The sequence below is a fragment of the Netta rufina genome (genome assembly GCF_964035555.1).
Source record: "Netta rufina genome assembly, chromosome: Z".
NCBI lineage: Eukaryota > Metazoa > Chordata > Aves > Anseriformes > Anatidae > Netta > Netta rufina.
In genome coordinates, this window is record NC_140126.1 from 21,045,341 (window position 1) to 21,070,644 (window position 25,304).

The window sequence follows — 25,304 nt, forward strand, 5'->3', positions numbered from 1 at the left end:
AATTATTTGGAAGTTTCTTAAACTGTATGTTTAAATTAACTGTTAAATAATATTTATCATGATGAAGTCAATGTTCTTTCTTTTACACATGTTGCCCTTTATAAGGAATGAATTTATTTTACTGACTCTCTTTTAGTACTGGGATTTATTTAATTCAGAAAGTTTATTGATAAGTTAGGAGACTGATTCTGTACCACCCCTGTGTAGTCAATAGAAAGACAGATTATTTTTTTTAAGAAGGTAAGAAGGTTGGTTCAAGGTATCTGAATAATCTTCGTGACATCACTGCAAAAGATAGAGCTTTCTCTCTCTCTCTTTTTTTTTTTTTTTGAGGGGTAACCAATTCCCATAATGTTTTTTGAGGCAGCCAGCCAAAATGCTTCCAGCACTCTAGAGTGATGATTCTTGTTTAGGTATTCAGAGAGCAGGACAAGTCTAAAATGCCAACTTAATGCTGCTAGATTTGATTTTTAAAGAAAGTAATAATTAAATCCTTTTTTTTTTTTTTTTTTCCATTTTGGTAGGACCAGCTCTGTGCTCTGTAAAATTGTGAGTAATCCCAGTAAAGAGCAGTGAAGTCAGGGAAAATAGGTAGGGGCAAAAGCTGTTGCTACTGGGCTAGAAAATAACATTCAGATTAAAGTTGTTAGCAATTAGTGTATGGATATGAATTCTATATTAGGATGTCAAAAAATAAATCACAGAATCTTAATGAAATTTATCTTTCCTTTTGAAATTTCTCCTAGTGAAGGAAGACCTTCCCCCAGAGTGGAACTGCTTCATAACATTGACCCCATGTTTGTGGATGATTACCCATGTGAGTATGCTACTGATAAAGACTTGTTAAATGTACAGTTTATCTTCCTAATGCTCCTTGTATTTCCTTCTAGGTGAAACAAAATAAAGTAGGATGCCTTCTACTTTTAGGTAAATAGTTTAGTTCTAAAATACTGAAACATCATCCCGCAGCTACTCTTAAGTCCTTACTGAATTACGACCAATGCGCACTTCCCATTCTGCAGAGCTCTGAAGCACTGCCGAGTAATGAATAAAGTACTTTGGGACATGGAATTGTTGAGGAGCAGCCATGTGCCTGAGGTGCATGGGGAGGCACACAGCCAAAACAAACCACCAAATCCTGTCTTCAGTGTTCCAGGTTGGCAGGTAGCTCCCAATGAGCTGCTCAGCCTGGCATATCTTGATATGTTTATTCAATATGATTGTATTATTGACCTTGAAAATGGAAAACCTGAGTTTGTGAGAATATTAGAAGTTCCAAGCTTTGTGATTGCTTTTGTTCCATAATCATACAAGTTGGATCTTTAGTGCCATAATCACATGAATTAGAGCTTAACTTTGCCAATTCCATAGCCTTTTGAAAACCGTCTGTTTTATGATTCAACATTATTAGTTTGCTAAGGACTACACAGTTTTCAAGCAAAGATTTCTACACGCACAACATTGGAACAGATCCTTTCTAGTGTTTTTATAGCATTTCTGTATTTCATTAAATGAAGAAGTAAATCCAGGCATATGAACTAGTACAGTACGGACAGTGATCTGTTACTTGCACGACAGATACAAGTTGTGCTGCGGTAACAAGAAGGAAAGTGGTAAGGTGTCCTTCTGCTACGCACATCTGGTTCTGTGATGTTTTTCTGAGAAGGAGAAACATCGTGCACATCTAATGTTGGCTGTATAACACTGCCTGCAGATAATTCCTATACACTGATGGAATTAAGGCGTAGCTACAACAATTTCCCTTCAAAGAATCCTCAATGAGTTGTAGCATTCCTGTACAATGTTATGCCCTGATGTGGTATTCTGAAGCATACTTCAGAGACCATCTTTTCCATGTGGGAACTGCTATTATTGAGCACAGCTGAGGCATTTGAATAGCCAACTTCCTGGTTTAAATAGAGGAGGAATGAGAAGAGGAAGTTTTCAGGAGCCTAAGCTCAGGAAATACATCCATGGATTGTTTACGTGAAGCCACATGTGATGATTCTTTACTGTACACTACATCTAGCATGTCCTTCCTATATGTGTGCATGTGTTTTGTGTGGCATTTGGGCATAGAACTGGGCAGGTGGGCAGAAGGTGTAGTAAGGGAAACTTTATTCTAGAGGAGATGTGACCTTTAGCCACCATGAATGGAGGGAGGGGTATGTGTACCTGTAAACTCCCATTATTTTTATATACCTTTGAAACTCTAGTAATGAAAACCAAAAATCTAAATCTTTACCTGCAAGTCCTTATGCGCCATATATGGTTTTCCTTTTTCTTCTCAGTGAAGATCTTAAACTTTGGCAAGATACTTTGTGCCACCTGTTTCGGCTTCTCCCTTAATAGCACTTTTGGTCAAGAAAAGACAGAGAGGACGTCTAAATTAGTATCCATTACATTTTTCCTAATTTTTTATTTTATAATACCATTCTTAAAAAATATGAAAGTAGATAATTGTATTATTGATACATTTGACAAAATACATCCCTGTTATATATGACAAAACATATATAAAACTTTACTTTTTCACATCACCATTCTTTTTATTAATGTACACTTTGTATTGTAACAACAAATCAATTTATAGTTCAGTGCTGCGGAAAAAAATCCATCTTTTCTTGCACTTGAATTGTTACAATGTGCTCAATTTCTTAACTGGAATTAGGAATAGTTTTGTCTTTTGTAGGGTGAATCATGGTGTTCATGATGCTGTTTTTGAATAGTATAGTGAAATTATGCTTTGTCATACGAGGATTAAAAAAACTATGTTGAAATCTGAGTTGTTAGGAATAACTGTATGTATGTAACTCAGCCTATTTCTTCTTAAAATGTCTGGGTTTTATTTGCATGAGTTGGATGAATTGGATAACTAGTTGAGAATCAAGATCCGGAGTAATGATTTTGGCATCTCCTTTATGGATAGATGAGGGAGACTCAAAGGTTGACGTATATAGGTCTTTCATATTTTTGGAAATATGGCTCTCTGCATGTTTTTAAAAAGCATTTTAAAATTAATTGCACATACATAATCTTTTATCACCAAGGTGATAAAACATGTGTCATTCTTGAGTGTTACTCTTTCCTTGACTGTTATTTCCTTGCCCTAACTTTTTTTGAGATAAAAATATTCTTTTGCCTACAATGCTAACATGTATGTAAGTTTGTTTTGCTTAGTTCTTTCTCACCTCCTATGCTGAGTATTATGACAGTAGTCTTTGGCCTTCTTTGTGTCCACCTTGCCCTTCTTAAGTCCACTTAAAATATCATTTCACCTTAATCATCCTTCTGGTTCTTGCATCAGATGAAGTATTTAAATCATGCTAATATTTTCTTTTATTTTTTGTAGAAATTGAAGTAAAAGGTAAAATAATGACTAGAAGATACAGACTAGCTAAACCTTTGGGCCTGCAGAGTACTGTGGAAGAGGAAGTTAAATCTCAAGTTACTAATAAACATAATCAAAAAAAACTCAGGAGGTTGGGGATAATCAAGAGAGTTCTGATTATTGCTGTAGTTATGCACACATAGGGAACTAAATTATTGTTCTATTGTGCTCATTGCATGTTCAGTGCTCCTTAATCCTTGACTGCTCTTGCATATAATGCATGCATTCTTTCAGTATATATTATGTAATTGATTCATCTATCTTCATCTCCAAATAAGCTGATAGTATATATATTTTACTAGCATGAATCATGGGATGTCTAATGTAATTCACAGATTTTTTTTGACTGAAATAGGAAAACTGAATTTGTTCTGTTCAGATTTTTGATGCCTATATAAGCTTTTTTTTTTTTTTCAGGGAAGATTTTGTGCAGAAGACATAATTAATTTACTATTAACTCAAGTGTTACAACAAGGTATTCAACAGAGTATTAAATTTAATGTTGGGAATACTATCTTAATTACAGAGCTAACTAAATCTTTGCTGCTGTGGTCTGTTAGAACTAACCTTGACCTTGACTCCATGAGTGTGCTGCTCATGGAGTAGTAACATACAGCTTCTCAAATTCTTAGGCTCGGTGCTGGTACCGAACATCTTGCCATCAGCTATCGTTGCTGTAGGAGCTCTGATTAATCTATTGATGAGTATCTTGTCTTTTTTCAGGAGCTTGTGTCTGGTAGTCAATACAATAGCCTTAAAGTAGCCTTGTATCATAATACTGTACTTCACTCCTGTTGTTAATATAAAACAACATGAGGGACAAAACACTGTAATCTAGTTTGTCTGCAGTTCTATTTTACAAAACAATGCTGATAGGTCTTATTTTACTGTTTCTTTCAAATAATCGCCTTCTGTCTCTGAGGCAGACTTTCTTCATTCAACTATAAACCTCTGGAGTGGTCTAAAACATATTGCAGTGTTTTAAACTGTAATTTCTCATTTGTCATCCTCAGTGTTAAAAAGAGTTTCTGTTCCTGACTGCAGACTTTGCCTTCAGGCTACATCTGACCTGTGGCAGCCCAGCTGAATGATCAGGGTTAAAAATAATCTTTTCGCTCTGAACAGATCTGTTGTACAATGTGGACCATAAAATCTGGTGTTGTAACAGGAGGTGGAGTGAAGAACTGGGGTGGAATCTCAAAAAAAATGTACTGGTAGGGTATGAGGGTGTTGCGGTCTTTGTAGTGAGGCAAGTGTGGTGGTGATTCATTGCCAAAATGGAGAACCTCTCTTATTATTCCATCCTTTTCTGATTCCCTTTTGCTGGATCTGGAAATCACATGGCAACAAGATGAGTCTTCTGCCAGATCAGCCTTCAAACTGTCTTGGGACATGGGTGGGGTGGAAGAGGAGGAAAGATTTGTACCAAACCAGCCAGCTGAATCAACTTCCCTTGTAGCTGTCTGACTAGGAGCACATGGGAGTGGGAGTGTGTGGTTGGTGGCAGATGCAGGCAGTGGCCACAGGACATGGCCACCAGATCAGCTCAGGCCACCAGGGAACCTCAGCCAGAGGCAGTAGTTTCATGGAGCTTAAGCTAGCATAGTTTGATGCTGCCTACCAAAGAGGAAATCCTGCCTCCCTCTTCTCTCTCTTCGATCACCAAACCCACTCATATAGCCATACTGTATATGAACCAAATCACGACACTGATACAGATTTTAATAAGCATTTTTTTTCTTTTTATTGGATATATAATCAAATGCTCATTTTGGCACAAAGGAAGGGACAAGAAGGAATTTCCAGGGACAGGTGAGACTGATTCTGTTGGTGGGGCTGAAATTAGAGTCTGAGGTTTCTGTTTCATAATAACGGATGAAGTGATTCAGCAAGTTTCTGTTGGGGAAATACTTCACTTTCTCCCTTCCCCTTTCCCAGCCACATGATCCTGATGCTTGATTTGTATCTCTTCTGGTACTCCTCAGGTGCCTCCACAGACTGATTTAACTTGCTAACCTGGGGTGGGGAACAGATGATTTTCTTCTGTCAGTTGGGTTGAACTGGCTCATTGAAGGTCCTGATGGATGCCAGAGCAAGGCGGGGGTGAGGATGGCTGTGCAGTTAGAAGAGGAGAGGCAGAGGGAGAGCCAACCCTACTAGTGCTGGCTGGCTGCTCCTGGAGCCAGAGCCCCCAGGGGAAAGCATATGGGCCACACCCTCTTGTTGGACCTGGCTCTGCTAAACCAGTCTGGTGAGCTTTGCAGATGGAGATGGACCTGGGCTCCTCCAGGCAATTGCTCTTTTCTCTCCTTGCTAAAAGCCATTATTTTTGTCGTTGGTTCTTTCTTCATCTCCCTCTTGATTTTATTTATTTATTTTTAACAACGAATACATGTCTCAATCACTTGGTCTCAGTGTAGGCTTGTAATTTATTATAGAATTTGCAATTCTATAAAAGCAGGTCATTGATATGAAAGACCTACAGTCTTCCAGATCTCTGTCTGAAACAGTCACGTTTTCTGTTAAGAATTTCGTAGGAAATTAAGAAAATTAAAAACAGAAAGCTAGAATCATGCTGAAACAGTATCATTTTCTCTGTAATGTACAGGTTAAGAAAGCTCAAATAAAATGTGTAAAATAACTGAAAAGTTGCAAAAATCAAAAACTGATTTGCATTTGTTGGAAGGAAAAAAAAAGGTTTTGCCCCATTTTTGTGACTTTGTCTTTAAAGAAAAAAGGCCAAGTTGTTGATGGTTTGGCAGCTATAAGGGTGACGTCAGCTCTTCCATTGTGAAAGATCTGCTTTCTTTTAGACAGTCTTATGGCATTTCATCAAGTTTTGGTGATTCAGCTAAATTAAAAACCAACTGGATTTAAATCTAAATTCCCCTAACTGCTAAACCAAACATATTTCTGACCACACCGTTGTTGCTAGATGGTCTGTCTTGAAGCAGTATAGAAACTTTATATCCCACAGAAGGCAATTTTATTTTGACAATCAGAGCTAAATGACATGGTGAAAGAAAATGTACCCTTTATTTCAGTTGTTAATCAGAAGCTGTCAGTACATACTGTATAATTTTTTAATCTGACTTGCCAAATTCATAAATTAATTTAGTGAATTGTACAAAATCTTGAAGATGACAAGTAGAATCACTTTCTCTTAAAAAAAAAATAAAAATCCAAATTTCTTTAAATTTCAAAGACGTATTCAAAATAAATATGTTGTTGGGTGGGGCTGTTTCAGGCTGAAAAAACTTTGCCTTCTTTTAAAATTCCAGGCTCAACCATAAACTAAAACTTCAAAGGCATAATAAAACTGTATGCTACTAATTGTAGTTAATTTATTTTGAGGATATCTATTCATAGAGGCAGACATCCAATACAGAGAACTTGTAAAAACATTTTGTGATTTTTCTCCAAGCTTTGATTAATTTTCTCAATGCAAATAAGACTTTACATTGCTCTCCTTGACATCTGAAAAAAGGCATTACCTCATATATTGCACTATTAATTGCCAAAATAAATGATTGCTTATAAGGGGCTAAATCTGCTCTGTGCAGAATGAACATATGATTCATTACAACAGAGAAACCATTTTGTTTCTGGGACTGATGTATCATTCATGGACATTAAAATAGCATTATAATGGCTACAGCATTATATATTATATCCATACATATACCAAAATGATTCATCTTGATTAAGGAATAGACATTCTAGGCTCCTTTAGGCCCCATTTATTACTTATTGTGCCCAGGTGAAAGATGATTCCTAGGACTTAGCAGGCCAGAAGTGATTTCTTCCCCAGTTTTATTACTGATGATCTAGCTGCTTTAGAATTACTGGGAAAAAAAAAAAATAATTAAAAAAATCCCTCATAATGGAGTTATTCAGTAGCAGATGAAGTATACAATAGACATAGATATGCATGCCTGCATGTGCTCTCTGGGCTATGAAGAGTATTAAAGTGCTCCAAGTCTGTGCCAGGCTAAGACCCAGAATCCACTCCTGGAGAATCAAAATGTGAAGAAAGCTACTGGTAGCATTACATGACTGAGTTTACATCATGACAGCTGGAATGGGAAAGTGATCAAGAATGAGGAAAAAGATACATTGTTTGCTTCTCTGAATTTCCATTTCTCTGCAAAATTAAATAGTCCGTGTGCTGACCATCTGGAATCTGTCATCTTTTCATTACAAGTAAATCATAAATTCAAATGACCCCATGTATATGCATAAGGCAGGAGTTGTCAATAAGTGACCTTGGAGCTGTGTATGGCACTCAACCACTTCATGTGGTGCTTTCATGTTGGTCTGACAGTTTTGGATAGAACTCAACTCCACTCCCTCATGGGAGGCCAATAGTTCTAGACAGTTCTACTGCTGTTCAGATCACAGATACGCAGTGCTTTCCCTTTGGCTGTTGGCTATCTGAAGTTTCTGGGGATGTAGCTTTTGTGCGGGGATATAGCTTGGGAAGCTTGGTCTATGGTTATACATTGCTTTGGCTCTTAGCCCTCCTGCATCTGGATGTGAGCCATCCATCATAGTATTCAATACTAAGTATAAGGTTATTGCACTTTTGGTGAATCTCATGCTTATCCCCATGTTTCCTTGAGAATGTAGATAATCTCTTTTAGAATTTAGAAATTTTAAGTTACTTGATAAAGTGTCTAGTGCCAGTACCATGATTGGAATTCAGAAATCCCTTGTTACTGCTTCTTTTTTTATGCTTTATTATATTCTATAGCTACTTGAACATAACACTAGCTACATTATGTAGCTCTTGATATAAATGGATTGCATTTTTCAAATGAAATATCTCTGAGATGGAAATCTGTTAAGTTTTAATTGTACACAGGATGTTAGAGTCAGATTACAGACTCTGTTCAGTTTTCTTTATCATGACCATTGCTATCTTACAGTAACATAAGTGGGTTTTATGTTTCACATAGAACACCATCTCAAGATGACATTTGATGTCTTCAGTAATTCATAAATACTATTCCAATCAGCTCAAATCTGTTTTCTGAGGGGGAAAAAAAAAAAAAAAAAAAAAAAGTGTTGAAAAAATAGTATTTTAAAATATTTTTCTAAGGGAAGTGAAAGTCAAGCACTTCATTTTACTGTCTCTCATTTTGTAATGTTTGATCTCATAAGCTGTATTAATCAGTTTGATATTATTTAGAATAACTTTATTTTTTTTCTTTTTTTTTTTTTTCTAAATTATTTTGTAATTGTATAATAATGTAATAGTGTGGATAAATGCTTCACTCTTCTGATGCATGTGGGGAGTTTTTGCTGCCATTAGTAATTCTGGATTTTACTCAATTCTTTGTCTAGTGGGTTTTTAAGATATAATCTTAATCTGTTGTGAGGATCAAGGTGAAGAATACTTTTAAACAAGACCAAGAATATTTTAATATGCTTACTACTGTTGGAATTAAGTTTAGAAGGGTACACATTTTGAAAGGTAAGAGACTGAGCATGGTATTCTCATAAAAATCTTTTATTTGGAATAAAACATTGCCATGAGAAAACTGAAAACTGAAATTAGAAGGGATAATAGGTGAGTTTGAATCTGTATGTGCACAGTGTTCAAGTTAAGTGAATTAAGGCAGGTGAACTTCACTGTATGAGTTTGTCTATGGCACAGACTTATGCCTCATCAACATGACATTAGGAGGTTTTAGTGTCTCAGGCCTCAGCTGTTTCTTCAAGATCAGTATTCTATTAATTCTTCCAAGGTTAAGGTCATGGCTATTCCTCAAATGCTTTTATTTTAATAACATAAAAGAAAGACAGAGTTTTGTAGAAAACTCATTATTGCTATAAAGCAGCAAAAGGTCACCAAATGTCTTTCCTCGGTGAAGTAGCAAAAAACGTTATTTCTTCAGTAATTCATTGCCACAGTATAGGTTGGAGGAGCCCTTGACATTTGCAGTTTCCTTGTTGAGATGAAATAATTGCTCCATACATCACAGTTCAAAAAAATAAGTCAATTAAAAGTATATATATGCAAAGGCCTTGTTAGCCCACAGAGCCATCTGCATTTCAAAATGACCACGGCAGGCTTGTCTTTCTTTGTAACATACTTTCATCTTTCTCGTGGACATTCACAAGCAGTCCATTAATTACAGCATCATGCCTACAAACACATGTGCAACTTTAAAAGAATAGAATGGAATACTTCAGTTGGAAGGTACCCTCAAAGATCATCTGGTCCAACTGCCTGCCTTCTTCAGGGCTAACCAAAAGTTAAAGCATGTTACTGAGGGCATTATCATAGAATTACAGAATGGTTTGGGTTGGAAGGGACCTAAACATCATCTGATTCCAATCCCCCTGCCATGGGCAGCAACACCTTCCACCTCCCAGGTTGCCCAAAGCCCCATCCAGCCTGGCCTTGAGCACTTCCAGGGATGGGGCATCCACAGCTTCTCTGTGCCTCACCACCTTCATAGTGAATAATTTCTTCCTTATATCTAGTCTAAACTTACTCTGTTTTAGTTTTAAACCATTATTCCTTGTTCTATCACTACAGTGGCCGACAAGGAATCCCTCTCCAGCTCTCCTGTAGGCTCCCTTTAAGTACTGGAAGGCTGTAATGATGTCTCCCCAGAGTCTTCTCTTATCTATGCTGAATGAACATTCCCAATTCTCTCAGTTTTTCTTCACAGGAGAGGTACTCCAGCCCCTTGATCATCTTCATGTCTCTTCTCCAGACTTGTTTTGTAGGTCCATGTCCTTCTTGTGCTGGCAAAAATTATCACTGGGACAGCATAACATAGAGAAGAGGAGACTCGGGGGGATCTCATTGGTGTCTATAAGTACCTGAAGGGAGGTTGCAAAGAAAAAAGAGTGACAGTTTTTAGTGGTGTCCACTGCCACAACAAGAGGCAATGGGCACACACTATAACACAGGAGGTTCCCTCGTTTCTTCCCTCAGGAAGCACTTCTGTGTGGGTGACTGCGCACTGGGATAGGTTGCTCAGAGACACCGTGGAGTCTCTCTCCTTGGACATACACAAAATCCGCTTGGATGAGGTCTAGGTTTCCCTGTTTCAGGAAGGAGGCTGGACCAGGTGACCTCCAGAGGTCCCTGCCAACCTCAGCTATTCAGTGATTCTGTGACCACTTTCAAAGGGCTATAGACTTTTGAGTTATCATTTAGAAACACTGTAAAATATTTTATTTCTTTTATTTATTATAAACACAAAGGAAAAAATGTAGGCCTTGAAATGGGGGCCTGTCTTGGCAAAAATGAATTTACTTCATCTGTGTGAGAAAGTGCTTTTTTTTTTTTTTTTTTTTAATATATATGTATATATATGTACTGCAGGGGGAGGTACAGATCCTTCATCAAATGTTATCACTTAAGACAGAATTCTGATATCCTTGTGCTGCTTTGCAGGGCAATGTATATGAGCATAGCTTAGGAGTCCTTCTCTTGGGCTGTTGGGAAATATTTGTTTCAGACCTTGAGCATAACAAGGATTTTGCCTGAGGAATCCTTATCTACTTTTATCTAAGACTTTTCATGTGTCTGTAGCAATAGGGAAGAAATACTCTATCTTCCCCTCTGCTTTCTTTTGTAAATGCATGGGGAATATCCGTGTTTCTCTCCAAGATCACCTACTCCAACCTCTGACCTAACACCAACAAGTCCTCCACTAAACCATATCACTAAGCTCTACATCTAAACGTCTTTTAAAGACTTCCAGGGATGGTGACTCCACCACTTCCCTGGGCAGCCCATTCCAATGCCTAACAACCCTTTTGATAAAGAAGTTTTTCCTAATATCCAACCTAAACCTCCCCGGTGCAACTTCAGCCCATTCCCCCTCATCCTGTCACCAGGCACGTGGGAGAACAGACCAACCCTCACCTCGCTACAGCCTCCTTTAATGTACCTGTAGAGTGCAATAAGATCGCCCCTGAGCCTCTTCTCCAGGCTGAACAAAATCCAGCTCCCTCAGCTGCTCCTTGTAGGACTTTTTCTCCAGACCCCTCACCAGCTTTGTAGCCCTTCTCTGGACTCGCTCGAGCACCTCAATGTCCTTCTTGTAGCGAGGGGCCCAAAACTGAACACAGTACTCGAGGTGCAGCCTCACCAGAGCTGAGTACAGGGGGACGATCACCTCCCTAGCCCTGCTGGCCACGCAGTTTCTTCTACAAGCCAGGATGCTGTTGGCCTTCTTGGCCACCTGAGCACACTGCTGGCTCATATTCAGACGACTGCCAACCATCACTCCCGGGTCCTTCTCTGCCAGGCAGCTTTCCAACCACTCATCTCCCAGCCTGTAGCTCAGCTTGGGGTTGTTGTGCCCCAGGTGCAGGACCCGGCACTTGGCCTTGTTGAACTTCATGCAGTTGACCTCAGCCCATCGGTGCAGCCTATCCAGATCCTCCTGCAGAGCCTTCCTGCCCTCGAGCAGATCGACACACGCACCTAACTTGGTGTCATCTGCAAACTTACTGAGGGTGCACTGGATCCCCTCATCCAGATCATCAAAAAGATACGAAAGAGTACAGGCCCCAGTACCGAGCCCTGGGGAATGCCACTAGTGACCGGCCTCCAGATGGATTTGACTCCATTTGCCACAACTCTTTAGGCTATCCAGCCAGTTTCTAACCCAATGAAGCATATGCCAGTCCAAGCCATGAGCAGCCAGTTTCTGGAGGAACATTTAAATGAAGCATTTACAAATACTATATACATATAAATAGAATATATATAAGGTATAAATGTGTTTATTAATTGTAAAAATATCATCTATGCCTTTTGTTATTTTACTTTTTTATTTCTCATTAAAATTTTCTTTGGAACTTTAGTCTTACTCTTTTCTTGCAAGTGAGTAGTTAGTTCATCTGACAGGTTTAAGATTTTAGTCCCTGTGAAAATTATATTACTACGTTAAGAGACAGTCAAGATTTTCAGGGAATTTGGAAGAGACTTGATTTAATATTCATCAATAGAAACGTAAAATGTACTCTTATTGCTCTCAGTGCCATAAATGTTGTGGTCAAGTGTGTACATTAGATAAAAACTTGAATCACATTCAGTGTATCATTTCCTGAAATTTAGAAAGAGAAAAATCTCATGTTAATGTAAAGCTATATGGTCCCTAATCCAAAGGTATAAAACAGAGAAATTCAAATAGAATGGAAATCCAGTGTCAATTTATTTTTCTGACCCAGTCCATAGATTTGTACTACCTTTGTTATGTGTGCAGCTGGATAATGTGAAGAGTACAGCCTTCCAGTTCCTAAAATGACCTTCACTAGAAAATATATATACCGGGAGATATTTATATGTTCTTATGTTTCTACATTGAGCCTTCTTGCCACCTTCTCTCTCTTCTCTCCAGATCCAGCTACTTCCAGACAGGGAAATAATGAAGGAGATATGTATATTTTTTCAGTTATCATTCTGTGTTTTATGTTGTAAGGTAGAGTTGCTAATTCAGCTTTAGATTTATTTGAAGAATAATTTGTTTAAGCACCAAAGCAGTCTGCCTGCAAATCAAAACCACCCTGTGCTCACAGAATATTTTGCTTCTATGGATTCCAGAAAAACTCATAGATCACTGAATTAAAATTTAGGAGGTAGTAAAAGTTAAGAATCTGATCCACATGGTATGCACACTACATTTACATGTAGTTCAAAGCTTTATGCATAAATTTGGTATGAGCAAAACTGAAATTACCCAAACCCATCTGAATATCCCTTCACCACCTTAATCATGCTTATTTTCTCTCTTGTCAGTCAAAATGTTTGCATGTATTATATGACGTGAAACAGAAAATATGGAGAAAATCTCCATCTTGGAGTTTCATACAGTCTGTTGGTGAGAAATCTGTCTTGAAAGACTGATCACAGTTCAAAACCCATTTTTGACCTTGGTGTTGGGCTAGATTTTATGGAAGCAGGAGAAAATCTCTCATTCTGTCAGGTATATCCCTATGAAAATTCAACCCTTAGATTTGAGGTTCACCTATTAAAATGTATGGAAATTATATATTTAATTGGTCTGATCCTTTTCTTTATTTCCAGTTCATTGAAAATTAAACAAGTTCATCACTGAATTGGCATATGTTTCTAATTGTTCTAGTGGACAAATAGTAATTTTTATAGCCCGCAGTTGGGTGGGGCTTTCTGTGTGACTTGAGAATTTTTTCCTGTAGGGAGGAAACTATTGGACAGTTGGAAAAATGTTGTCCAAAGAAAGTTCAGAAGATGTGGTTATGGGAAGCAATGCTGACCACAAAGAAAAGTTATAATGTGGCTTCCTGAGTTTTACTGCAGTGAAGTTATGGTTCATTTCTCAACATTGTGTTTCCCTTTCTGGCTGCACACTCCTATAAAGAATCAATTGTTTTGGTGCCTGGTACCTGAAGACTGGCTTTTTTTTTCTGTTCCGGTGCTGCAGGGAAGATGAAGTGAGTTGTTTAAATGAACAGTTTCTTGATCTTAATTTCTGACCTTAGTGACATGGATTTTGCAGCAGAGAAAATGGCTCAAGTTCAGTTTTCTCTGCTGATCCATCAACCTCAATTTTGGGAACATTCTTGGGGTTGTGTACTGTTACTGATCTTTTTTTCTTAAGCTTTTTCTTTTACTTCTAGCACTTGGTAACTTGTCTATTGGTGTTTCTGTTCTCTTTTGATTAGCATCACTTTAATGTTCCCTGGATAATTTTGAGAGTGTTTAAAAACTTATGTGTTGCCATAAATGATTGTTGTGAATACAAATATGTAAGCCTTTCTTACAAAGGTTTAATGGAAAACATACTGTCTCTCCTGAAACGTGTGGATCAAGAGGAATTCAGCTTCATCTGTTTGATCAAGAGAATCTGGTAGGGTGTAAGCCCCTCGTTTGTTACTACTAGTGCTTACCAATCTAAGTCAGAGCCCACTAGAAGCAATGGAAAATTTTTTATTAGTTTGTGTGATTTTTTTCAAGTCCCAACAGACCTCCTGCTTTTCCACAGTTAAGCATTAGTGAGGGACAGTGAGCCTTCTAGACCTGCTAGTTTTGTGTGTGTGCAGGTGGTGAGATTAATAGGAGATGGAAGACTGTTTTCATGAAGGTAATTTTTATGTGGCATTCCTTAATATTTAGGATGGTCTGTGCTTTTTTACTTACTATTTCTGCAGTTGTAGCACAGAACCAGGCTAAGTTGATTCAAAGGACTCTGAAATGTCTATAGAAAAGTAATTGCTTGTGATTTTTGAATCAATCCGGAGGCAGTCTTCTCTGTTTAAAGGGCATCATGTAAGTAAATGTTTCAAATCTTTATAGAGAATTAAATTATTTACATTAGAAAAGAGGCTGTGAAGTGCAAAGCTTTTGATTTATTTTGATGGAAGCAGTAGGAGAATGGTACTACTAATTTTTATGACAATATATAAAAGCTGTTGAATAAAATAGACATTTTTTGGATGATTAAAATAGTGTGTTGATTTTAAACATGATAATGAACTAGAAAATATTCTAGAAAATATTGTCTTTGTGTGGGTTTCAGGTATAAGTGGTTTTTGGTTTGCCAGTCCCAGACTTCTGTCTGGGGATCTCCTCTGTGGTTTTTATAGGCTACTAATCAGATCACAAGAGGCAGAAAGATGCATCATCTTACTATGAAAATAATATTATTGTTTGTTGGTTTCAAATTCTAGTAGAAGTACCCTGTGTGGGTTTTTGTTTGTTTGTTTGTTTTCTCATTTTTTTCTGGTTCAACTATTAAGCAGAATTCTACTCTGTGACGTACAGATTGAACATCTAATTTATCCCCTTGAAATTTGTCATTGCAAGATGACACTACCTTTTGAAAGCCTGTCTTCTTGGCATGACTGTCTTTGGTAACTTAGCAATTTGAATGGGCAACATTGTATTCTTTTGAATACAATATCTTTTTTAGACATAAGATTAATACCACCATTCCCCAAAGCTGAGGAAGGGCATCACTCTGAGCACTAGTTTCTGCAGTTCAGTAGTTTCTTGTCTTCTGGCTGTGTGATGAGACTGTTATGTCTGTGATCCTTGCTCTCAATGCGTAACTGATAGAAAATCCTATGATAGGTGCATCTGTCACAGTTGCAGGCCAGTATGTCTCTCCAGCTGGCATTAGAGAAATATTTATGATCCTTGTGGGTTCCTTCCAACTAGGGATGTTCTATGAGTCTAATTCTATGTCTGAAAGCCTGAGCAGTCCCACCCAACATGTGCGATCCTCCTGAGAGTGTTTGCAAACACACAGGACACTTGCAGTGCTATCCTAGTAACAGTCATTGGTGACATGGTACCTACAAACAAAATGAAGTTTATTTTTGTCCTGCAGGGGTAACGACTGCACAGAACCAAAAGCTCACAGAGCTGTTGTAGCCATTCTGATAGCAACAAGCTGAGATGCTATTAAAAGAAGGTTTTACAAAGTGATACAATAACATGGAAGTATTCCATGAAACCTTTTTGGTGATTGAAAAAGAATGACATGTAATTGAATTTGAGGATGTAGACAAGATTATATTTGTTCAGAGAATGTAGTCTAGTCTAGTTGGAACATGGTTTTTACTGGCAAAAGCAGACAATGAATTTCTTAGGCAAATAATTTTATAACTCGTCCAGCATTTCAGCATGTGTGAGTTTTTCTTATTGTGGGTATGTGCTGTGTATTATTACCATTTGGCATTGCATGTGACATCTAGTCAGATGTTGAGAAGGTCAGGTTCACATATAGACTGTAGTCACATTGACTGTATTAATGACAGGCCAAACTATTTAATTATCTTGGTAAGTCTCCTGTCAGTTAAAACATTAAGGAGTCGATTATTTGATTGGCTCAGCATCACACAAGATGGAACAAACCTTCCTTTGCACACACAGGAGGTAGAAACAGCCTGGTCCCTAGAGTTTTCTATAATATAATAACTTAATTAAGCAGAATATACAACTAGCAGAGAATTTTAATTCCTGAGGGACTGCAGGTTTCACCCAACTTTGTAGCTGGTTTCTAAACATTTTCAGTTGTGCTATATTGTTTTTGAGATGTGAAGGCCAGATCAGTTTTTCAGTTGCATAGAACATTTTTCTTTGATCTCTTATCTTTTATAATAATTCCTTGCATTCAGTTTTCTTGTTGACCAGTGCTGACATAATTCTGAAAAAGTGTCAGCTCAATCTGTCATGATTCTGAGGTTTCACTCTTGGACAGTTACAGGCGACTCACAAGTCATCATTTTAGACTTGAATTTAGGACTGTTATTTCACACTTTCTTCACTTTAGCTACATCTATGTCTCTATCATTGCCTATTTTAATGCCTACTCATCCAGTCTCACAAGGTCTTCTGTCATTCTTTTCAGGCAGCCTTAACTAACATATTAACATCCAGAGACTTTGTAATCTCAGTTTTCAGACCCCTTTCCAGATCATTTGGAATATGTGTAACAATATGGGTCCCAGCACAAATTCCTTCAGGAATCCAGTGATGTATTGAACATGAAAGGGAAACTTTTTTTTCCTATTGGATGCCTTTTTATTCCTTTTAGGGTCTTTCCTCTTACCCATCGCTGCTTACTTTATCTGTCTAGAGCCCTTTGGAAATCCAACTGGGACATATCAGTCAGATTTCCTTTGTCAAGAGCTGGCAGATTTCTTCAAATTGATTAGGGTCTGGACGGGATGGAGTTAACTTTCTCTGCAGCGGGCCATACAGTGCTGTGCTCTGCACCTGTAGCTAGAATAGCACTGGTATCACACCAGTGTTGTGTCTGCTGCTAAGCAGCACTGGCACAGCAACAAGGCTCCCTCCAAACTCCCCCACAGCCAGCAGGCTAGGCGTGGGCAAGAGGTGGGGAGGGGGCACAGCCAGGACAGCTGACCTAAACCAACCAAAGGGATATTGCATACCATGTGGGTGTCACACTCAGCAATAAAAGCTGAGGAAGAGGATGGAGGGAGAGGGCTCTCATTATGAAGACTCCTGTCCTGCCAGACAGCTTCTCCATGTATTGAGGCCTTGCTTCCTGGGATGTGGCTGAACATCACTGATTGATGGGAAGTAAAGAGCAATTTTTTTTTTTTCATTTGCTCTGCGCTTCTGCATAGCCTTTGCTTGTTTGCTTTTCTCTCTTCCTTTTCTCTTTAATTAAACTGTCCTTTTGTTTAACTTATCCTTTTTTTCTTTCTATCATACTTTCTTCTCTCCCTCTTCTTCCTCTGAGAGGAAGTGAGTGGTTGTGCTGGAGTTTGGCAGCCCAGCAGGGTAAAACCACCACACCTCTTCTTGCAAGTCTTAGCCTCACCCCTGTCTGCCCTGTTCAGCATGGGCAAAAACACTCCTTTGCACTTCCTTTAAATAATTCATACAGCGTGAGAAGTAAGCTTTTGTTCTATGTGGATCCTCTTATTTATTATTTAAGTTTTGGAATGCAGCAATCAAAGAAATGATAGAGGGAGTTGCATAGACAAAAAAAAAAAAAAAGAAAAGAAAAACAAACAAACAAAAAAAAAAAACACTGAAATTAGTATTGAGAACTAAAAAGATAATTTTTTAGTTACTAACAGAATACCTAGGGAATGGCATCCATTACAAACTGTGAAGTATCAAATCATTTAGACACCTAGGTGGTGTAATACACACACACACTTGTGTTACAGAAAATGAATGTTGGTGATATTTTATGATCATATTTTCCCTTTCACATGGCTGAATTTCATGTTTTATGATATTTTCAGAAACAGAAGTTTGATATAGAGAACAATTTTGGTTTTAGTCCATTCTACTGATAAGATAGATAACTGTAGATAACAGCTGTAGTCTTTGCTTTACAGATGAAGTAATGAAAGTACATGCTTCATTTGCTTCTGTTGTCCATAAAGAGTACTGATTATATATACTTGCTTATAAATTAAAGCTTCTGTTACTGTGCAGGATACTGGAAAATTGTAGAGACATATTCTGTACAATCTGGTACTCAGGCTGTTCAGATTACATCTTTGGGCAGGGCTCTGTTTCCCAAATAAATAAGAAACTAACATTAATTTGTTTTTGTCCAGTACCCTACATTTCTTCCCTGCACGTTAGTGTCATAGACCATAGCGTACAGAAATATAGCGTGCTTCAGGCAATATTGTTTTGGACCCTTAAAATTTTGGGCTTGGGATCTTGTAAATGGCATGTTGGGCAAAACTGTATGCTCTTTGATCTCCTACCCACCAAGAAAACTTCTCAACATGGATCATTTTCATAATCTTAATCATAGCCTGAATACAGAATACTCTATTTTTAGACGTACTGTGTAATTATATCTTTAGATTTTAGGTATCTACCAATTGCTTGAGTTGGTCTCATTGTTGGAGGAAGAAAGAAAAGCTATGGGAATGAGAAGAGTAATTAATCTATGCTTATTAGATATGTGCAAGTATCATACCTATCTTTGTAGATATAGAATATATTTTCCCATCTATATTCACTTTCTAAAATCTCAACTGAAAATTTGTACTTTATCTTCTTACTTTCTATTATTGAAAGTCATAAAGAGAGCATAGGCTAAATTAATACAGTCTTAAATAAATTTATTTAATTGATTTTTTTTTTTGTTTTCCCACAAATTTATATATTAGACTAAATCAAAGAAGTGGAAGCTTTCTTGAAAGAAAAAAAAAAAAAGTGAAGTTAAGATTGTAACATCCCATGGAAAGGAATTCCCCTGTTGATTTGCAATTGTGATAAGAAAGTACATCCTACTGTATGTTTTGAATAAGTAGCCTCATAATTTATTTGGTGTGCCGTATTACAAAAGACCAGCTTTCCTTTTTTGTCCTGTCATTGCCACCCAATCTCATGGGTATGTGTTGTTCCTCTCTGGGGATGAAGATACTATTTAAGTAGTTTCTCACATAGCTGTTTCACAGCTTTCATCTGGCAAAGAGACATTTTTTTAGATGATAAACTGCCTTTGTGGATAGTGTGAGTTGGCCAGCCCAGTTCCTTTTAAAGTCTGACTTGAAACCAGTTTTCAGGCTGTTAGACTAAGGATGGGCTTGAAATATGACACAAACTCTGAAGTCACTTATCTAAAGACTGCATTTTTCAAAGTACTTATTTTTTCTATAGAGATATGAAAGCTATTGATTAACTTTTTTTGGTTACCTACAACTCCAAACAAAACACTAAAATAGTTAGATCAATTTGTCATAGCATTAAATATACGAAAATAAATATCTGAATGAAATTCCACTGCTTTCCTAAATAATAAAAGTTAGTATCACTTCCCAAAAGAGCAGTTAAATGTAGCAACTGATGAGGGTAACAAATTGGGCTTTGGGAAACAGAGGCTTAAGTCAGAAAATAAGAAAAATGATGGCAAAGGCTGTGGGATTTCTTTAAAGCAAAAGCAAAGCTGTAGTACTACAAAGCTGTCGATACATTGGTGACCAAATGGCAGCAAATTAAAATATGTAGCCTCTTCACACAAGGAAAAGCATCAAAAGCATTTTAGATTTTTAAGTCTATAAAGAGAGTATGTGGGCATATGAAGGTAGACTTCATTAGATAGATCCATAAAAAGCATCTGTCCTCTGTCTGCTGAATTAGTCCATGGGATTCTTGCTTGTCAATGATGCTGAAAAACAGAGGGGATAGGGGGGAGAGAGGCAGGGAGGGAGAGAACAGAAGCCAAAACCAGTCTAGAGCAGATGCGGAGGAAAGCTACTTAGATGCTTAGGAAGTGAACATTTTATCTTACACAGGAAATGAAAAGGAATGTGACTTCTTTATCTACTGAACTATGGCAGGAGAAGACTGCCCAGTAGTTTTGCATTTTAGCTGCAATAGCAGAAGCTGAAGAATGAAGACAGAGATAGAAATTTAACAGCTGGGTTGAAGAGAAGGAGCAATTAATGTATATGCAGATCAAGGTATGTTCTAGCTTAAGGCGACTCATAGAATCACAGAATGGTTTGAGTTGTAAGAGGGACCTTAAAGATCGTCTAACTCCAACCTCCTGCCATGGACAGGGGCACTTCCCACCAGACCAGGTTGCCCAAAGCCCCATCCAACCTGGCCTTGAGCACCTGCAGGGATGGGGCATCCACAGCTTCTCCGGGCAGCCTGTGCCAGTGCCTCACCACCCTCTGAGTGAAGAATTTCCTCCAAATGTCTAATCTAACTCTCCCCTCTTTTAGTTTAAAACCACTCCCCATTGTCCTATCATTATCTGCCTGAGTAAATCATATAATGGGAGAACACAACTCATATCAAGCAAACTTTTACAAGTATTGTAACTGGTGCTTATATAATATAATATAATAAACTGCCAGTCTGGTAAATATTCCATGTAAAGGTCATTCAAACAAGCACCAATCTGTTTTTCATGGTCTGAATAAAAGTTGACCGGAATTGCCCATGAAGCAAGGAACTTGGCTGAATAATAGGCTGCACATCTCTTTGGTGCAAGATGGGGTAAAATGGCTTAAAATGAATGAGTTATCATGATTGACAGGGTTCTGCTTATAATAGCTCAACATGAGTGCCTTTATCTTTTCAATAAATTTTGCTCAGCGATAAAACTCTATCAAACAATTTCACCTACAAGTTCTGGTAAAAGCATTTCTTAGTTTAAAATTTGTTAGGTTTTGTTACCTATATTTTGCAAAGTATTTCTAAAATGCAATCTTTCATACTGGTTATTTGAAGTATTTTAAGTAATTTATAGTGTGTAGTGCAATGGCTTCACATACCATACCTCAGCAATCAGAAGCATTTTCTCCATGCTCATGCTTAAATTCAGACTTACATAATTCTTCCTTTAGACCTAATGCTGTAATTTTGTGACATAATGTTTAAAAAAATACAGTTGTACTTTTTCATCTGCTGGATGTCCTTCATTGTGCTCTTTAAGTAAGTAAATGGCAATGATGAGTATTCCCAGTAGCAAACAGTATGACAGAATAATACGTAGCATAATGATGTGGAAAAGTAAGCAATATTAATCTTCAAAACATTGTGTATCTGCTGCAGACATCACATGGCTATGTGTAGATTTATCTTCCAGAACAGATTCTTTGGGGTATTTCTATGATTTTCTCTCTCTTTCTCTCTCTCTCTCTCTCTTTTTTTTTTTTTTTTTAATAGTGGTTTTGTTTGTTTGTTTGTTTGTTTTCCCATCAGTACTTCATGATCTAAGCTGAGCTAATCCCTCCCGAGCCTGTGTATGCAAATTCTAAACAAGTAGTCCACTTCTATAGTCTTTATCTAGGAACACTACACAAGTCTGATGTAAAAAAAGGAACTTGGATATACATACAAAGTGTTTGTTAAAGAAAAAGTGATTCACAGTATGAAGTCCAGTAATCACAGAATCACAGAATTGTAGGGGTTGGAAGGGACTTTGAGAGATCATCAGGTCCACCCCCCCTGCTATAGCAGATTCCTTAGAGCAGGCTGCCCAGGTAGGCATCCAGACGGGCTTTAAATATCTCCAGAGAAGGAGACTCCACAGCCTCCCTGGGCAGCCTGTCCCAGTGCTCCATCACCCTTACCGTGAAGAAGTTCTTTTGCATGTTGGTGCGGAACTTCCTATGCTCTATCTTGTGGCCACTACCCCTTGCCCTGTCCCCACAAACCACTGAAAAGAGGTTGGCCAAATCCCTCTGTCTTCCACACCTCAGGTATTTATACACATCGATGAGATCCCCTCTCAGTCTTCTTTTCTCCAGGCTGAACAGACCCAGGTCTCTCAGCCTTTCTTCATAGGGAGGATGCTCCAGGCCCCATATCATCTTTGTGGCCCTCCACTGGACTCTTTGCAGGAGACCCCTGACCTTTTTGTACTGGGGAGCCCATAACTGGACACAGTACTCAATAATCAAATAGAATTAAAATAGAAATCTAGAAGGACCCTCACAAAAAATAGAGAACTTTAGAAATAGAGAACCCAGCATTTCCCTTCCAAATTTTCTTCTATGTGATTTATATTTTCCCCACTGTGGAGTAATTTACTGTTTTTAGAAACCTCTGGTATTGCCTCTAATATTGGATCTCATGTGATCATTGCACATCTCAATGTGCAATGATTCTCAGTGATTCTCTTTTTTGTTTCAATGGCAAAAATATCAGCTGAGTCCTTCAAATTCCCTAAACTGATTGAAACTCATCTCTTGAAAGATGTTAGAAAATCAACATTGGTTTCTGTCTACTTCCTGATGTCTTGCTTCTAGTCTGATTACAGAATTGCCCTTTGGTAGTCTTTTTGTAAGCAGGTACCAGCTGATAACAGTTAATGTAAAACTCTTAGATTTTATTTCATAAATATAACTTGGTTATGAAAGCTGATATGCAGGATTTTTGCAGGTTTGAATTCTCCTAGAACATCTGACTCTCCTGGTTTCAGTAAAGAACTAATTGCTTTCTGTATTTGTTTGTTTGTTTGTTTTGTTTGTTTTTTTGTTTGTTTTTGTTTTTCTGAGCTTACTCATATAAAGATTTGTTTTGAGAGGGAATTGGTGCATAGCTAACATCTGAGAATTTGCTGCAGTGTCTGGATATGGAGACACATAATAGATGAATTTTTCTACAAAAACACTGTTGCTTTGCAACCTCTTGTTGTCATATGATAGATGTACCTCACTGGCCAGATTTGGGTGTGTGTGAATGTAGCCAGCTCATTCCATAGAATCATCTCTCTTGTGTGTGAGTAAAAGCTGGGACCTAGCTCATTCTCTGCAGTGATCCAAGAGAACTAACAGCAATAGTTCTGATTCAGGAGATCTTTCAATACAATGAAGAAATTTAGCAATCACAATGATTAATGTTCTTAATATAGGTATACTGGATACACACATGATATCTGTATATGAGATGAGTCCAGTTATTTGGACTGAGACGTCACTTTCTCCACTGGTCATCATGTCACTTTCTAGGATTCAGTTTAAGTTCTATTAAGTATATCCAGTGAATTGGAGCACAGATCTTTGTACATATATATAACAAATTCTCTATTCAATACAAAAAATAAATGGATGATATTGCTTTGCTTTCTATCAGAATTCTAAAAATGACTTCATTCATATGTAATGCATCTAACTTATTTTACTGTTCCATTAAGGTCTTGGCATTGACAACAGGACATCTTTACCGCAGATCAATTCTTTTCTGTGGGATAATACACTTTTCAATATATCTATGCATGCAGCAATCCGTCATGGAAAATGGAAATTACTAACTGGATATCCAGGTAACAAAGTAACTCCCTTTTGTACAAGATGTCATATCTCCCCTACACTCTAAACACAGTTTCATTCTGTTTAACATATGATCATTTCTCCTATTTGTCCTGTTAGCTTTCAGGATTTAGATCACGTGCAAAAATCCAGAAGGGACACTTCTAAAATCCAGACAACATATTCTTTCATTTTGCAAATGACGCATTTGACATTTACAGTAGTGAAATTCACAGTAGTGAAAGAAAAAAGTCCATGAAATCACTTGATTTGAAATTAAGCCACATGCAAGTTTTAATCCCAATGGTGTGGCTTTTTTATATAAACGTAACTCTTGTACAGGTAGCCCTGGAGTAGAGAGACTCTGATGCTGGACAGTTAAGCAATGCAGCAAGTCACTCGCCCGTGGCTTGTCAAGGGACCTAGTGAATTCCTCAGTTACAGAATAACTTTGCCTCTCCTCACAGCTCTGTATCTAAAAATTAACGCTTGGTCTGTTCCTGTTTCTGTAGGCTGCGGTCATTGGTTCCCTCCACCATCTTTGTTCAATGAATCAAATATTCAGTCGTCTGATCCACCAACAAAGAGACTTTGGCTGTTTGATATTGTTCGTGATCCTGAAGAGAAAAATGAGTTGTCTGAAAAATATCCTCATGTGGTCAAAAAACTGCTCTCACGTCTTCAGTACTATTATAAACGTTCAGTGCCTGTATTCTACCCTGATGAGGATCCCAACTGTGATCCAGCAGCAACTGGGGTTTGGGGTCCTTGGGCATAATGCACAGCACTACACCCTGCAAAACACACCTGCAGCAGAGTTCATTTTATGTACTTCAAGGTCCTAGACACATTTGTCTTACGTTGTTGATTGCATTACTGATAATTGTGAGTTCATTTTTTGCTCTTTCCTTTAAGAGTATTTCTTACTCCTTAAGAATATTTCTTGCTCTTAAAGTATGCTGGGGATCTTATTTCAGTCCTTCCCATTCTCTCCTTCCAATTATTGGATGTGAAACATTGATAAAATTATAAATCTGTTGTTTGAGTATTCTTTGTTAACAATACGTGTTTAAAGCAGAAAGTAAAGCACTGCCTCCCTTCCTGAAAGAGATTACTTCTGTTAAAAAGCTGAAATGGATCAAGGCAGCAGGAACATCCAGAATTCTCTTGTGGAATAAACTGATTTTGAGTTTCATGTTTACCCAGTAGATAAATTTTGTTGGAAGCTGTTACATTACCCATAAAGAATAGAAAACAGTACAATAGTTGAAGTTATAATTTTTACCTTTAACACGAAACTCTGTCCAGAAAAGGCAATAGAGGAAAAAAAGTAGGGGAAAAAAAGAAAAAAAAAAAAAGTAAAAAACAATCTCTAAGAATAGAGCAAAATCCCTAATCTGTGTTCACTGTTAATGTGTCAAACTGGGGTAGAGGGTGGTGGCCAACTAGAGTGCAGGGCAGCCAGGCAGGATGGTCTCGACAGGCTGAAGAAAGGGTCGAATAAAAAACTTAATGTAAGTTCAACGGAGGCAGAGAACTGCACTTGGGATGGAATAATTGAACACATGGACAGGCTTGGCTCTGGCTGGATAGAAAAGGAAAAGAACCTAGGTGTCCTGCTGGACGATAAATAGAGGGGGAGTTGCCACGTGGTCCCTTGGTGAAGATTAACCTCGTTTGTCCA

General features: G+C 37.8%; 1 protein-coding gene across 1 annotated transcript in view; it reads left to right on the forward strand.

Moving 5' to 3' along the window:
• ARSB (arylsulfatase B) overlaps positions 1-24,668 on the forward strand; it is a gene marked incomplete at its 5' end in the record, with an annotated part of 67,843 nt that extends 43,175 nt beyond the window's left edge. The window contains 3 exons of the mRNA XM_084305740.1: positions 747-817; positions 23,506-23,634; positions 24,133-24,668. Coding sequence (XP_084161866.1) covers positions 747-817; positions 23,506-23,634; positions 24,133-24,398 — 466 coding nt within the window. The 3' untranslated portion in view covers positions 24,399-24,668. The remainder of the gene's footprint in view (positions 1-746; positions 818-23,505; positions 23,635-24,132) is intronic.
• Between the last annotated feature and the right edge of the window lie 636 nt (positions 24,669-25,304).